The 15,825-nt window shown below is 40.0% G+C and overlaps 1 protein-coding gene across 1 annotated transcript; it reads right to left on the minus strand.

The window, feature by feature from the left end:
• Positions 1–14,652: 14,652 nt before the first annotated feature.
• On the minus strand, positions 14,653–15,588 carry LOC114588097 (olfactory receptor 1468-like). Its single transcript, XM_028713026.2, has one exon. The coding sequence runs from the start codon at positions 15,586–15,588 to the stop codon at positions 14,653–14,655; it is 936 nt and encodes a 311-aa protein (XP_028568859.2).
• Between the last annotated feature and the right edge of the window lie 237 nt (positions 15,589–15,825).

A 15,825-nucleotide genomic window follows, 5' to 3' on the forward strand; every position in this document is an offset into this window, starting at 1 on the left:
TAGGCTAAAGAAGAAGAAGAAATGGTTAGGTTAGTAAATTCTCCACCCTCACAAAAAATCAGAACTGTGGGAGTGAAAGAGAGATTTCTGGAGAAAAACACAAAGGAACCTGGCTTGGAAAGTTCTCCTCCTTTGGGTGTCGGGGCAGAAGGCCCCTAAAAAATCAAGATGTCCTTAAAAATTTACTCCTGGAATGTTAATGGTTTAAATTCTCCGAAAAAAAGACACCAAGTTTTTCATGTTTTGGCGAAACACAATTTGGATATAATTTGCCTACAAGAAACACATGTTACCAGACTGCATAGAAAAACCATACAGAATAAAAAACTTGGACAAGATTTCATCTCATCAGACAAGGTAAAAAAAAGAGGAGTGGTTTTTTATATTAAAGAAAAATGGAACCCCAAGTTGTTGTTTAAGGATGAGGAAGGGAGATACCTTGTTGTAGAAATTACAGCACAAGGCGATAAATACCTTCTATTGGGAATTTATGCATCAAATGATGGAAAAGTGGAATTTTTTAGAAACTTGGACTTAAAGCTCAATGAATATCTGGATTATAAAATAATACTAATGGGGGATTTGAATGGAGTAGTCTCTACACTTATGGATAAATCACAAGAGCAAAAAGGACAAAATGCAGGCAGACTTCCAAAATTGTTTTTTGATATGGGGACAAATATGATCTGTCAGATATATGGAGACTACAAAATCCTACAGAGAAAGATTACACCTTTTCCTCAAATTCGTCCCAAACATTTTCAAGAACAGATTACTTATGGATTACCAGAGATTTAGCTTCAAGGGTATCAGAAATTCAAATATGCCCTAGGACATGCTCTGACCATAATGCAGTGTTATTGAAAATGAAAGTGTATCTGCAGGGTTCCTTCAGATGGAGGATGAATGATGGGTTGTTGAGGAATGAACAGGTGGTGGGAAAGGCCCAAAAGACTCTAAAAGATTATTTTGAACTAAACATAAATACAGAGGTAGAAACAAGAGTCATTTGGGATGCTAGTAAAGCCGTTATGAGAGGTTTCCTCATACAACAGAATGCCATAAAGAAAAAGATACAAAAGGAAAAAAAGGAAAAAATTCTATCTCAAATAAAAGAGAAAGAAAAGAATTTAAGATCAAAGCCTAAAAGCCAACAGATACAAAAAGACATCAAAGCTTTGCAGACTCAATTTTCTCAAATTATAAATCAAGAAATAGAGTGGAAAATAAAATTAATGAAACAGGAAAAAAATCTGGAAAGTATAGAGGTTGGCCAAATTTTTTAAAATAGTATTAAGGTGATCTATTCTGAACAAAAAGCTAAAATTAATGTTAATAATGTGGTATTAGAGGAAATTAAAACTGAGAAAGGAACCAGGCAAGGGTGCCCACTTTCCTCTCTATTATTTATTTTGGTCCTGGAGGTATTGCTGAATATGTTGAGGAAAGAAGAGAAAGTAAAGGGCATTGTAGTAGGATCCAAGCAATATAAATTAAAAGCCTTTGCTGATGATTTGGTTATAACCTTACAGGATCCAGAGACCAGTGCATTGAAAGCACTGGAGATGATTCCGGAGTATGGGCAGCTGGCTGGTTTTAAATTAAATAAGAGCAAAACCAAAGTATTGGATAAAAATTTAGATAAAGATGAAAGAAAAACCCTTGTAGAAAAAACAGGGCTGGTATTCATGAAGAAGGTTAAATATTTGGGTGTGAACTTAACAGCGAAGAATTTGAATTTATATAAAGATAATTATGAGAAAGTATGGAATGAAATAAAAAGAGACTCAGAGATTTGGTCAAATTTAAAATTCTCACTTAAGGGTCGAATATTGATGGTTAAGATGAATGTATTGCCGAAAATGTTGGTTTTGTTTCAAACTTTACCCATTATTGATAATGTCAAATGTTTCAAAGACTGGCAGAAGGCCTTGTCCAAATTTATTTGGAAAGGGAAAAAACCGAGAATTAAGTATAAATTACTTACGGATATAAAAGAAAGAGGGGATTTCCCCCTGCCTGATTTAAAGATATATTTTGAAGCTGCGGCCTTCTGCTGGATTAAAGATTGGATTAATTTAGAAAATGAAGATATTTTGGATTTAGAGGAATTGGACAATAGGTTTGGTTGGCATGCATATCTTTGCTATGACAAAATAAAGGCCCATAGTGGTTTTAAGAACCATATAATTAGGAAGGCGCTTTATAATGTGTGGAGTAGATATCAGGATCTTTTGGTAAGAAAAACACCCAAATGGATTTCACCAATGGAAGCGCAGGCACAAAAAAAGCTAAATATGGAAAATAAGTGGTTGAGATATTCTGATTTACTGATAGAAGATGGTGAGGTATTTAAATTAAAACCATTTGAACAAATCAAAGATGAAGTGAATTGGCTTCAATATTACCAAATTAATGAACTATTTAAGATTGACAAGAAAAAAGGTTTTGCAACTGAAAAAACCAAATTGGAAACGGAGTTGTTAGATACTAATGTTAAAAACATGTCTAAGATGTATAGTTTGTTACTGGAGTGGCATACAAAAAATGAGCAAGTAAAGTCAGTTATGATTGATTGGGCACAAGATGTGGGACATAATATAATGATGGAGGACTGGGAGAGACTTTGGAAGAAAGGGGTTAAGTTTACTGCATGCACAATGTTAAAGGAAAATATTATGAAAATGATGTATAGATGGTACTTAAACTCTGTTAAACTGGTGAATATCTACCATAAATATGATAATTTATGCTGGAAATGTAATTGCTCCAAGGCAAAAGACTTCTGGGGAAAAAATTATAATGAATTTTAAAAAATGATGAAATATACATTTATGAAAAAAACAGAATCCTTTCTTTTTGGAATAACAGGTTCTGAATTGCCCAAAAAAGATGTAAAAATATTTTTGTATGCCACAACTGCTGCACGGATTTTACTAGCCAAAAAATGGAAAACACAAGAACTACCAACGGTAGAAGAATGGCAGATGAAGATGATGGAGTTTATGGAGCTGGCTGATCTCACCGGGAGAATCCACGACCAGAAAGAAGAGGAACACCAAGAAGATTGGAAGAAATTTAAAGACTATTTGAATAAATATTGTAATATTAAAGATATGTAACCACTTGAAAGAACTAATTAGGCCTAGGATTAAATTAGGATTAAATAAATAAATAAGAAAATGTACGATAGAAAAGTTAGGAAAAATGATTGACTGTAATACGGTTTTATGAAATAATGATATTGGAAACTGCTACATTTAATTACAAGGAAATTCAGATGGAAGAGATTAGAGGAAGTCAATTAATATGTTTATGAAGATGGATTTTAATGTAACTAATCAAGTCTTAGTTTATGTGGTGATATATGGGAACTTTGAAGTATTTTATATTTCATATTCTTTCTTCTTTCTCTCTTATTATTGTTTCTTCTCTTTTTTGTTATGCTTTTGTATGAAAAATAATAAATTTTATTGTGTGTGTGGGGGGGGGAAGCATTTAAAGCACATCTGAAAAACATAGTAAGTCTCCCCCACCCCAAGAATTCTGCGAACCATACTTTGCTAAGGGTGCTGGGAATTGCTTCTCTGTGAGTGGTAAAATACAGTTCCCAGAAGTCTTTGGGGATAGGCATGTGCTTTAATTGTACTGAGTGAATTCAGCAGATACTGATTAGTAACCATTAAAAAATCCTCAATAGGTTTCTTGGATGTTAGAAGCTTTTAAGTGAGTAACACATTGTTTCACCAATCTATGAGCAGTGAGAGATTCCAGAGGTACCAGTGTGATAGGAATTTTGAGGTCTTAGATATATGGTAATGTTCATACGTGTACCAACCAAGCATGTACATAGATCAGCACAGGAAGACCAACCTGAAACCATTTTGATTCCCAAACTGACCAAATGTTTTCTCTGCAAGGTCAAAGGAAAATGGAAAAGCCTCCCCATTGTCTTTTCCTTCACAAATCCTGTCTTAAGGGTATGTCTGTGTTTGAATAGGGTGTGAGCCTGTGACCTGGCCCAGGAACTAAGTATTTATCATTACAAAAGACTGGCCAGGCTCCCCAGGCAATCCAATCTGGTAAGCACGTATCCAATCAAGTAACCTGCCAGACAGGAGAAAAACAACATTCACATTTTTGTTTTAGACCGCCTTTTCTGTGATGTAGGTATGATGTATCTGAGGGGTGGTCTTAGGTTACACCCCTCCTGTGATGTATGTATGATGTTTCTGGGGGTGGTCTTGATGTACAGGGTGGCAATTTCAAAAGTCCATATAAGGCCTTGCGTGCCATTGTTCTGGGTTCCTCCTCCCTCTTTTGTGTAGTGAGTGAGGACCCTGTTGCAACCGATCAATAAAGATCAGGCTTACTAGCTGCTTTGCTTCTCAATATTCTCCGGTTGGCCTCTGTTATTTTCTCCTACCAATAGGGAACCTACATAAGGACTCTATATGGGCTCTTGGATACCCCATAAGGGGAAAGGGCAATTTTGTTTACAACACCAGGCATGTTTAACAGGGTCTGTGTTTACTTTTGGAACAATGAGGCCAAGTGGAGTCTGTGATCTCTTTATGATACAGGGTTTATGTACATATCTATGCAACCTGTGTCTAGATGGAGAGAGATCAGAGCATTCACATCCCAAGAGGGTCCTGTTTCTTCCATTGCTGCAGCCTCAGATTCCAAGAGACTCCAAATATCATGTCTGACCTCCTCTGCAGCTTGAAACAGACTGCCTGCTTCATGCTTTGCCCCCCCCCCCACTCCAGCTTCAAAAAGGGACAATTCTTTCCTGTTTGCTGACCTCATTGCCCACTGCAGTTCTGCTCCCCCCTCCTGAAACTCTGTCCTTTTGTCTCTGCTAATCATCTCTTACCTCAGCGAGGGCTTTCCCCATTTTCTGTCCAGCCCAGACAGAAAATGGCCTTCTTAATGGGTGTTTCCTGGACATGGAAAAACCACTTTAAACTCAAGCCCCCATTAGGCCCGGGAATTTAGGAGTTTCCTTAAATTCTACCCCTTCACTGAATTCAGACATTTTAGGGGAGCCTTGCTCCCACCCAAAAACATAAGAATATTCACACTTACTTAAGTAAAGGCACTTCCTGTTTGCTCTCTTGCTCCTGTCAATGTAAAAAACAAAGGAAGTGGACTTGTTCTGCACAGGACGAAACTGGCCTCCTTCATCTGCTGAGGAGATTAGCTCTGTGTTTTCTGATGCAAGGAAAGCTTTTGTTCATCTCTGCTTAAGGGTGGTGATCTCCAGGGTCCAAGGAAGACTCAACCAGGTTCCCCCTCCAGAATTAATAGAATGCAATAGCATAAACTCTGGAGAATCATCATTCAGAGACCCAACCCATCATTCAGCTTAACAAATTAGCTCGTCCTCATTAATAAGTGTTAGAAAAGTTTTTCCCTTTGAGTATGGATGTTGGAGGATTCTGGTTTGCTCCACAACTGGGAACAAGTATGAAATATACTCGGAGTTGAGTGTGAATTTCATGCTCTTTATTCAACTCATAGTAGCGATGAATGAAACTTTCCCCATAATATCTAGCTATATATACAGTGGTACCTCGGGATGCGAACGGGATCCGTTCTGGGGCCCCGTTTGCATCCTGAATAGAACATAAGACGCGATGGTGCATCTGTGCGTGCGCGGGTCGCGTTTTGCTGCTTCAGCGCATGCGTGTGACGTCACTTTGAGCGTCTGAGCATGCGCGAGCGGCAAAACCCAGAAGGCGCCCTGAAGGCGCTCAACCTGAAGCAAAGTCAACCCGAAGGTAAAGGCTGTTCTCCAACTGGAGTGCTCACTGGCCCGTGTTTCCCAGTTGTCAGTATTTATACTACATTTTTAAAGATTTGCCTTGAAACAGTCTTTGAACCTCCTTTGCTGATCACCGGCATTATGCTTTCCTTTTTTAAGTTTGGAATAGAGTAGTTGCTTCTATAGACACCTGAAGGCAGCCTTGTATCGGGAAGCATTTAATGTGTGATGCTCTGATCTTCAAAACTTGCCGCACACACTCCAGGTGGCAAGATGTTCACACTAGGGCTGGCCCACCCATGAAGCAAGGTGAGGCGATTGCCTCAGGCAGTAGGATCCACAGGGCAGCAGATCTGGCCTCCAATGAATGAATTGGCCACTGCTGCTCCTTCCTGATCTAGATCTTCACTCATTCCTTCTTCCCCAGGGGGGACACCATTGTGTGGTTCACTTCACGTGCCCAAAGGTCTTGCACTGGCCCTGACTCACGCATTACAAATATTTTAATTGTACAACTCTGAGAGGATTGGAATCTTTTCTGTGAAGTCACTGCATGCATCCATTTAAAATGGGTGTATACCTTTACCCTTATGCCCAGCAAAGAATTTACACACCAGGAAATAGAGGAAGATTGGTTTATTACAGAGAAATGAAAGCAGTGCCCAGCAATGCAAGGAGGGAGCTGAAGAACAAAATAGGAAAAGGTAAGGGAACACCCAGCTACTTGAAATGAATTCAAATCTCCAGGGAATGATGAGCTGCACCAAGGGTCCTAGAAGGAGCTCGAGGATGTAATCTCAGAACCTCTGTCTATAATCTTTGAGAATTCTTGGAGAACAAGTGAGGTCCCTGCTGTGTGAAGGCGAGCAATTTTTGTCCCCATCTTCAAAGGGGGGTGGGAGGAAGACCAGTCAGCTTGACACTGATACCAGAAAAGGTCCTAGAACAAAGAATTATTGTACTTGATCAGTCTGTGAGCATTTAGAAACAGATGCTGTGATTACTAAGACCCAGACTTATCAGATAAATTACAGGTTTTTTTGCAAGATCAGCAACTAGTGAAGATCCCAAAGCGCTGCATCATAATCTGCTGAAAGAGACAAGGTTTCATAAATATTATAGACCTTATAACCCATTACTGGAATAGCATTCCTGCTGCCTCTGGAAGAGTAACATCTAGAGAGAACTTAATAGTATATAATATTATTGAATTGTACATTATTAATTGAAAATACTCCCCAGTTCTTCTCCTATTATTTATATATACTTTTTGTATTTTCTTCCTCCTTTATTCCTTTACAAATTATAAATAGCATTATTATTATTATTACTTTCTCTTGCTTTATTTTTCTTTTACTCTCCCATCTTTTCTTTGTTTCTTTCTTTTGCAATTTTCTTTTTGGGTATTTTTTTTTGCTTTGTTTGTTTTGTTTCTCTGTTTCATTTTTGTTGTTTTTCTGGTTATGTTTTTGTGTGGTCTTCGACTTGTGTGGTTTTGTCTTGTGTTTTTTCCATTGTTTTTTGTTTTTGTCTTTTGTTGCTGTTTTTCTGTTTTTGTTTGTTCTTCCTTTCGCAATCTATTGGTAGCTATTGCAGCTGATATTAGCATCAGATGTCATTAGTTTTGTTGCAAGGTGCTGATTAATTGAGCCGCTAACCTGTTTAAAGATTTATATATATGATCTATCACCCTGAATGAGCAAGTGAACACAAGGATTGCAATCATTTATTATATTTATTTGATCTGATGAAGCTGTGATATTGCTGTATTGACGATAGGCTGTAACTAATTAGATAATTGTTCATAATCAATTTTAAATATACTTAGTGAAACTGGTGAATATAAAGAATTAGTGAATACATAGGCCGGAGATTATTATCAGATTGGTAAAATTGTCGTGATTGTATTAAGAAAGATTGAATTTAATTGATATCCAGTCTGTAAGACAGACAGAAAGAAAACAAATTACCTTGTGAGATAATTGAATTTCATAGTGATGTTTGGTAAAAAAAACAACTGTGTCAGGTTCTGCGGCAGTTTCAGCCTCACAAATCAGGAGAATTTCAGTAATTGACATGGATCAACCGCTAGATACGAGAGAATTAATTTTAAGTTTGAAGAAAGATATCCAAGATTTTAAAAAAAATGTAAATGAAAAGGCAAAAGCAACAGAAGAAAAACTTATTTCAATGGGAGTTAAAATAGATGAAAATGTGAAAATAACAGCTGAGTTATCAACTTAGGTCAACAATTTAGTACAAAAAAATTCAGAACTGATGAAAATAGTGCTAGACCTTAAAGGTAAAACACAGACTCTAGAGGAAGCTCAGAAAAAATTACAAAATGAAAATAGAGAGCTGAAAAGGGAATGCGATAAGATAAGGAAAGAAACAGCAGTTCTGAAAGCGCAGCAGGATTCAACTCTGGATGCTGTTGCAATGTTGCAAATGCAGAGAAGGGAGAATACCCTAAGATTCAGAGGATTAACAGTGGACACAGAGGAAATAACTGGGGGGGAAATCTCAAAAGAGCTAGCAGCTTGGTTAGACCTAGAAGAAGCAGAAGTAGCACAAAAATAGAAAAAGCATTCAAAGTCAAATCTAATGTAGCAAAAGCAAATAACTGGCCGGCTGATTGTTTAGTCTCTTTTAACTCTATGGATTTCAGAAACAGAATTTTACAAGCTAGTAACAAGAAGAAATTCCAGTCGGAAGGAAATTATATTATCGTCCACAAGATTATCCCAAATCGATTGATAAAAAAAAGAGAAGCTTATAAACCTCTGGCTGATGCACTAAAGGCAAAGGCAGTGGACTATAGGTGGGAGTACCCTGAAGGCATCTCCTTTTTCTTTGAAGGGAAACGTAGAAAGTGCTTGTCGGCATTAGATGCGGACAAGTTCTGGAGAAAGTACTGGAAAGAGCTCGGAGGAAAAAGACAATTGTTGGGAGAATCAGAGGAAATTGAACAAACAGTTGAGAGTTAGGAGTCAGATCTAAGAAGGGAATTTATTAAAAGTATATTGAGACCTTTAGTGTGTAATTTTTTTATTTTATTTTTTTAACCTGTTGACTTATCATAAGAAATAAAGTATGGATTATAAATCTATTACTTGGAACGTAAATGGTTTAAATGAAAAATCAAAAAGGAATAAGGTGGAACATATTCTGGTTAAAAATGCTTGTTAAAAATGTAGCCACAAAAGAAAAGGACGACTTAGAAAAAATATTGGGCCTGAAAATCTCCTCAAAAGCGAAATACCTGGGTATTTGGATCACCCCCAAGAATATAAACTTATTTCAGGATAATTACACCAAAACTTGGTTAGAGATTAGAAAAAACTTTGAAACCTGGAGTAAATTAAAATTAACATTTCTGGGTAGGATTTCCATTATAAAGATGAATGTGCTTCCAAATTAATCTTTTTATTTCAAATGATTCCAATACGGGGCGAAGCGGGTTGTCTCAAGATATGGCGAAGAGAAATTTCCAAATTCCTGTGGGAAGGGAAGAAACCTCGGATTAAACACCTGATCTTAATAGACATAAAAGAGAGAGGAGGCTTTTCTCTACCCGACCTAAAACTTTACTACGAGGCAGCCTGTTTCACCTGGCTAAAAGATTGGTGCACGTTGCAGGATCTGGACCTCCTGGACCTGGAAGGTTTTGACAACCGTTGGGGATGGCACGCCTACCTGATATATGGAAAAGCAAAAATTCACAAAAAAATTACCAACCATATAATAAGAAAGTCACTCTTTGCTGTATGGGAAAAATATAAAGACCTGATGGAGCCTAAAGTCCCGTGGTGGACTTCTCCAATAGAAGCCATAGCAGTAAAACAGAAAAATACCCAGGAAAGCTGGCCAACATATAAAACACTTCTAAAAAATGAAGATAACCAATAAAATTAAAAAACTTCAAGGAAATAAGAGAACACATCTCAGACTGGTTCCAATACCATCAGTTATTTGAAAAATTTAAATCTGACAAACAAAAGGGGTTCTCAACAGAAATTTCCTGATTCGAATCTGATCTTGTAAATTCTAAAAGAAAAACTCTTTCCAAAACTTATCGACTCCTCCTTGACAGTCAAGGAGGAGGAGGTAACAGTGGCAATGGTGAGGTGGTCCCAGGATTTTGGCCATTCAATAACCATGGCCCAATGGGAAAACTTATGGAAGATCAATTGGAAATTCACAAAGTGTTACACGATTAGAGAGAACTTTCAAAAAATGAAGCACCGATGGTACCTAACACCATGGAAACTTTCAAAAATGTATAAAAGTGTGTCAGGTAATTGTTGGAGATGAGGAGACTCAGGAACTTTCTACCATATGTGGTGGATATGTAGGAAAATACAGGTATTCTGGGACAGTATCCATGCAGAACTGCAAAAAATGCTAAAGATCTCTTTCCATAAAAACCAGAGGCCTACCTCCTGGGAATAACAGATTTGGATACTCCGCAAAAGAGGAAAGGGATCTTTTTATATGCAATGGCGGCAGAAAGAGTTCTGATCACGGCAAAATGGAAGAGTAATGAAATCCCCTCTATACAAGATTGGATCCAAAAGCTGACAGAATATGCCGAATTAGATGGTCTATCAGAAAAAATAAAGAATAAATTAAAACAGGAATTTGTTTCAAAATGGGAGGTTTTCAAAGAATATCTGAGTAATAAATATAGTAGTTTAAATTCTGTTGCAGAGTTTGAGGAACTTCAGTAATAGTTGCAAGGTAGATATAAGAAATCAGATATATTAAGAAAAAGTTTAATTATGATAAAAGTGTGTATTGGCAATAAGTAATATGAAATCAAAATATGGAATAGACGGGAGGTTGGGTCTTTAGTGTTAAGACCAATATATGTTTTATTGTTTGCTAAGAAAAATATGTGTCTATGGCTATTCCTGTGTGTAATTTGGTATTTGTGTTTTTTCCTTTTGTCTTGCTGTATCAATAAAAATCTAAAAAAAATATAATACCCAGCATGGCTTTCTCAAAAACAAGTCATGCCAGACAAATCTCATTTTTTATTTTATTTCATAGCGTTACAAGTGGATCAGGGGAATGCTGTGGATGTAGAGAGCCTTGATTTCAGTAAGGCTTTTGACAAAGTCCCCCTTTAGAGGAGATATGATAGTCATCTTCAAATACCTAAAGGGCTATCACATGGAAGATGGAGCAAGCTTGTTTTATCCTACTCCAGGGGGTAAAATCTGAACCAATGGTTTAAGTAACAAGAGATTCGAGCTAAACATCTGGAAAAACTTTCTGAAGACAGTGGAACGAACTTCCTTGGACGTGGGTGGCCTCTTCTTCTTTGGAGGTTCTTAAGCAGAGGTTAGATAGCCATCTGCCATGAATGCTTTAGTTTGATTCCTGCATGGCAAATGGTTGAACTAGATGACCCTCAGGGTGCCTTCCAACTCTACATTTCAGCAATTCTATGATTCTAAATGGGTGCTGTCTTGGGCAGGAAGATTACACATATATGGGCAGCTATGCAATCATTAAGTCAGTGTTTCTCAAACTTGGGTCTCAAACTGTTGTTGAACTAGAATTCCCATCACCACTGACCACTGGTCCTGCAAGCTAGGGATGGTGGGAGTTGTAGTTCAACAATAGCTGGAAACCCAAGTTTGAGAAACACTGCATACAGCACATATACACAACTTATATCTAAAGAGTAAAATAAGTCCCCAGTGAACCAAAAAAAAACCCCCTAAAGCGTGGGTGTAACAATATGCCACAGACACACACTAAAAAAAAAGAGAGAACAAGGGAGACGGTTAGTTTGAATCCAACTATACCCTATAGAGAGGGGGGAAACTTCCAGTGTGAGTGAATAATGTGAAGTGTTGGACAGCTGACTGGGTTCGGTACGTTTCCACAGCTCCAGAATTCCCAGCCAGTAGCAGAGCGGTGGCGCGTGCCTGATGTGTAAGTGAAGAGAGAGTCCATACGCTGTTTCTTTCTAATCTAAACAGCTTTATTTACACAGACAGATAAAATAACAAACACCGTCCGAGACAACAGACATTGCATGTGTCTCTCTTTTTTCTCCGTTGAGTAGTGAAAGTAACTCACAAAGAACTCAGCTCCCGGATGTAGGAAGCTCCTCCCCAGATGCAGGACACATAGAGGTTAACCCTATAAGCACCAAACCTCATACCCCTTCTTGTCCTGTATCTGGGGGAATGTAAGTATAACCACTTACCCCAAACACAGACCTTCACAGAACTCCCCATGGCGCTGGAAGGTCAGTGGTTTCGTGAAGCCATCTGCCAAGTTTCAGTTGTACTAATCCCAACCGAACATTCTGGCACACATTCTGAAACTGGATGTCTAGGTGTTTGGTTCTGGCCTTAAACTACCCAGACTCCGCCAACTTCAGAAAGGGTTGATTGTCCTCCCAAACCGTGACGGGCAAACAATACTCTCCGCAGATCTCTTGAACCAAGCACACATAGAACTCCAATTCCCTGCAAATCTCAGACAGCGTACTGAACTCAGCTTCAGTAGAGGAGAGCGCTATGAGACTTTGCTTCCGGGACTTCCACCCAACCAAAGAGTCCCCGAACTTCACCACCATACCAGACACGGACTTCCTGTCTGCCAGATTTGCCCAATCGCTGTCTACCCAGCACGTCAGCTTGACGTCACCCTTGGCTGACAGCTTGAGGCAAAAGTCTTTGGTATCTTGCAGGTAACGCAGCACCAGTTTGATACCATTCCAGGCTTGTATGCTTGAGTTTGTAGCTTCCCGGCTGAGCAGATTGGTAGCAAACGCTATATCAGGTCTGCTCCACTGGGACAGATACAACAGACTACCCAGAGCTGACTGAAAGAGCTCAGCATTTTCGAACACAGAGCGTTCTACTTGCTGACTGTCTTTCACGTAGCTAGTCTCCATGGGTGTTCTGACCCCTGCACGTTCAGACATCCTGAACTTCTGATACAACTGCTCAATTTTGCCTTTCTGACTGAGCAAGAAACTTCCATCTTCTGAAAATCTCCACACCTAGGAAGAACCTTACTGCACCCAGGTTCTTGAGCTTGAACCGTTTACCAAGGTCTTTGGCAAACTTTTACACCTGTGCACGTGTCTTTGAGACATGGACTATATCATCAACAAAGATTAAAATCAACTCCTGTGACTCACCTGACCCTTTAAGGTACAGGCAGCTATCAGCAAGACTTCTCTTGAAACCTAGATTCTCTAAGGATCATTCAGACACAAATTCCAGTTTCTGGCCGATTGCCTCAACCCATAGATCGATTTAGGCAATCGCCAAACGATGACTTGCCCCTTGGCCTCAAACCCTGGAGGAGGAAGCATGTACAACTCCCCCTGGAGGTCTGAGTTCAAGTAGGCTACATCCACATCAAAGTGATGCACCTTCCAACCTCTTTGTGCAGCTATGGCTAAGAGCATGCACAGTTTCACTTCTGGAAGTAGAAGCATACACCTCAGTGTAATGCAGCCCCTTCCACTGCGTGAACCCTCTGGCTACTCACCTAGCCTTGTACTGCTGTTCTCCAGATTCTGTGGGTTTAAGGCGATAAACCCACCTGCTGCTCACAGCCTGTTTGCCAGCCGGCAATGTTGTGAGGGAAAACACACCTAGAGACTCCAATGAGCTCATCTCCTTCTGCATTGCCTCTTGCCATGACCAAAGCCGTCTGACCAAAGCCGTCCAAATCCCATGGCAAGACAATAACCCATCAATGTGAGGCAATTGAAACGCCTCAAGAGCCATTACAATATGGGACATAGCTTTCTGGTCCTTCTTAATTGCGGTGTTAACTCTCTCAATCTCAGCAGCATTTGCCCCAGCAGCTGCCACTGGTGACTCATTTTGGGTGCACTCCCAGTGTTGTTTGCCCAACAGCCAATATTTGATCTGCCCCGACCAGTCCTCCCAATTGCGGTAGTTCAATTGCTCAAAAGGAACATTGAAAGTCTCATGCGATTGAGATGGATTTTGCTGCGCCATCTTCCCGAGGCTATAAGCTTACTCATGCTTTCTGCCGGCCGGTTGCTTCAAAGATGCTTCCTGCAGCAAGCTCCACTTTCACCAGCGAGATCACAGCTGCCTCTGCCCCTTTCCCAGCAGCAGGCAGGATCTCAGAGCTGGACTCTGCTTTGTCTCATCCTCACACTCAGCACAAACGTGGCCTGGGTCCTTCCATAACCTGTTGGACAGCTGACTGGGTTCGGTACGTTTCCACTGCTCCAGAATTCCCAGCCAGTAGCAGAGCGGCGGTGTGTGCTTGATGTGTAAGTGAAGAGAGAGTCCATACGCTGTTTCTTTCTAATCTAAACAGTTTTATTTACACAGACAGATAAAATAACAAACACCGTCCGAGACAGCAGTGTCTCTCTTTTTTCTCCGTTGAGAAGTGAAAGTAACTCACAAACAAAGAACTCCCGGGTGTAGGAAGCTCCTCCCCAGATGCAGGACACATAGAGGTTAACCCTATAAGCACCAAACCTCACACAAAGACCATTTGGTTGCCTATACTATTCCTGAATCATATATCTACTCTTGGAAGATTTCATTATCTAATTGAAGTCTGGTTACTACTTACAGGGGAGTGATAGTTAATATAAGGCAAATATAAGATTATGATGCTGATCTTTACTGTAAGTATTAGGGTTAAGATATTTGCTTATGGTAGTTCAGCTAATCCTAGCACATGCAGGTCCCAAATACCTGAAAGACAGATTGCAGTCCATTTCCCCATTACAGATACCCAACATTTTGGCCAAAGTTTAAAATAGCCCCGAAAGCGCACACACCATCTGTGTGCTCTGCTATCCAAGTCATGTTGTCTCCCACTCCTGCTACTATAAGGAGTGACAGCAAAAGACACTAATGAAAATGGTGCCTAATGATCCTCTTCAAGGCTGCTTTCATCTCACTATTCCTGAGACTGTAGATGAAGGGATTCAGCATAGGGGTCACCATGGTATACATGACAGCAGCCACAGTGTCCTTGCGATCCGAGTTGTTGGAACGTGGCTTGAAATAAACCCAGCTCACAGTACCATAAAACAAGACCACCACAGCAATGTGGGACCCACACGTGGAGAAAGCCTTTTTCTTTCCAGAGTTGGATGGAATCTTCAGGATGGTGTAGAAAATGCCCATATAGGAGATGACAATCAGCACAAACGGCCCCAGGATCTCCACCACCGCTTCAGTCCGAAGCAGCATTTCTATGACACTGCTGTCTGAGCAAGAGATCTCCAACACAGGGTAAAGATCGCAGAAGAAATGTGGGATCTCTCTAGAGTCACAGAAAGACATGTGGGACATCAAAATGGTATAAAGCAGAGAGTGGACAATAGGGATAACCCAGGACACTGTTGCGAGGAGGAGGCAACGCTTACGGCTCATCAGGGCAGAATAACGCAGGGGGAAGCAGATGGCCACGTAACGGTCGTAGGCCATGGAAGCCAACAGGAAGCTGTCTGAATTGCCAAAAGACATATAAAAGTACATCTGAACCAGGCAGGCATGATAGGAGATGGTCTTTTTCTGAGACAACAAGTTTTCTAGCACTTTGGGGATGGTGGTGGAGGTGAAGCCCAAGTCAGCTAAGGCAAGGTGGCTGAGGAAGAAATACATAGGAGCTTGGAGGAGCCGTAAATCAGAACGGATCAAGAAGATGATTGTTGCGTTCCCCAGAAAGGCCAGCAGGTACATAGAGAAGAATAGCAGGAAGAGGAGCCCTTGAAACTCTGGTGGGGTTGGGAAGCCACGGAGGAATAACTCAGAGAAGTCTGTTGCATTCCCAGGACTCATTAGGCTAAAGAAGAAGAAGAAATGTTTAGGCTAATAAATTCCCCACCCTCTGCTTGCTAGCTGCCCAAACTGAACTATGCGGAAATCCCTCTTTCCTCTCCTCATATCATATTCTCCATGTCTGTTTTTGAGATACTGCCAGACATTGATATAGCAAGGGACTTTAAGACTCTGGATTAGAAGCTGAAGGGCCTTAGGGTACAGGTGGTTTTTTCATCACTGCTTCCTATTGAAGGT

Source organism: Podarcis muralis, chromosome 17, assembly GCF_964188315.1.
Source record: "Podarcis muralis chromosome 17, rPodMur119.hap1.1, whole genome shotgun sequence".
NCBI classification, from domain to species: Eukaryota; Metazoa; Chordata; class Lepidosauria; order Squamata; family Lacertidae; genus Podarcis; species Podarcis muralis.

Excerpts from the sequence above, each read along its gene's own strand:
- LOC114588097 (XM_028713026.2), bottom strand. The coding sequence starts at position 15,588 with ATGAGTCCTGGGAATGCAACAGACTTCTCTGAGTTATTCCTCCGTGGC.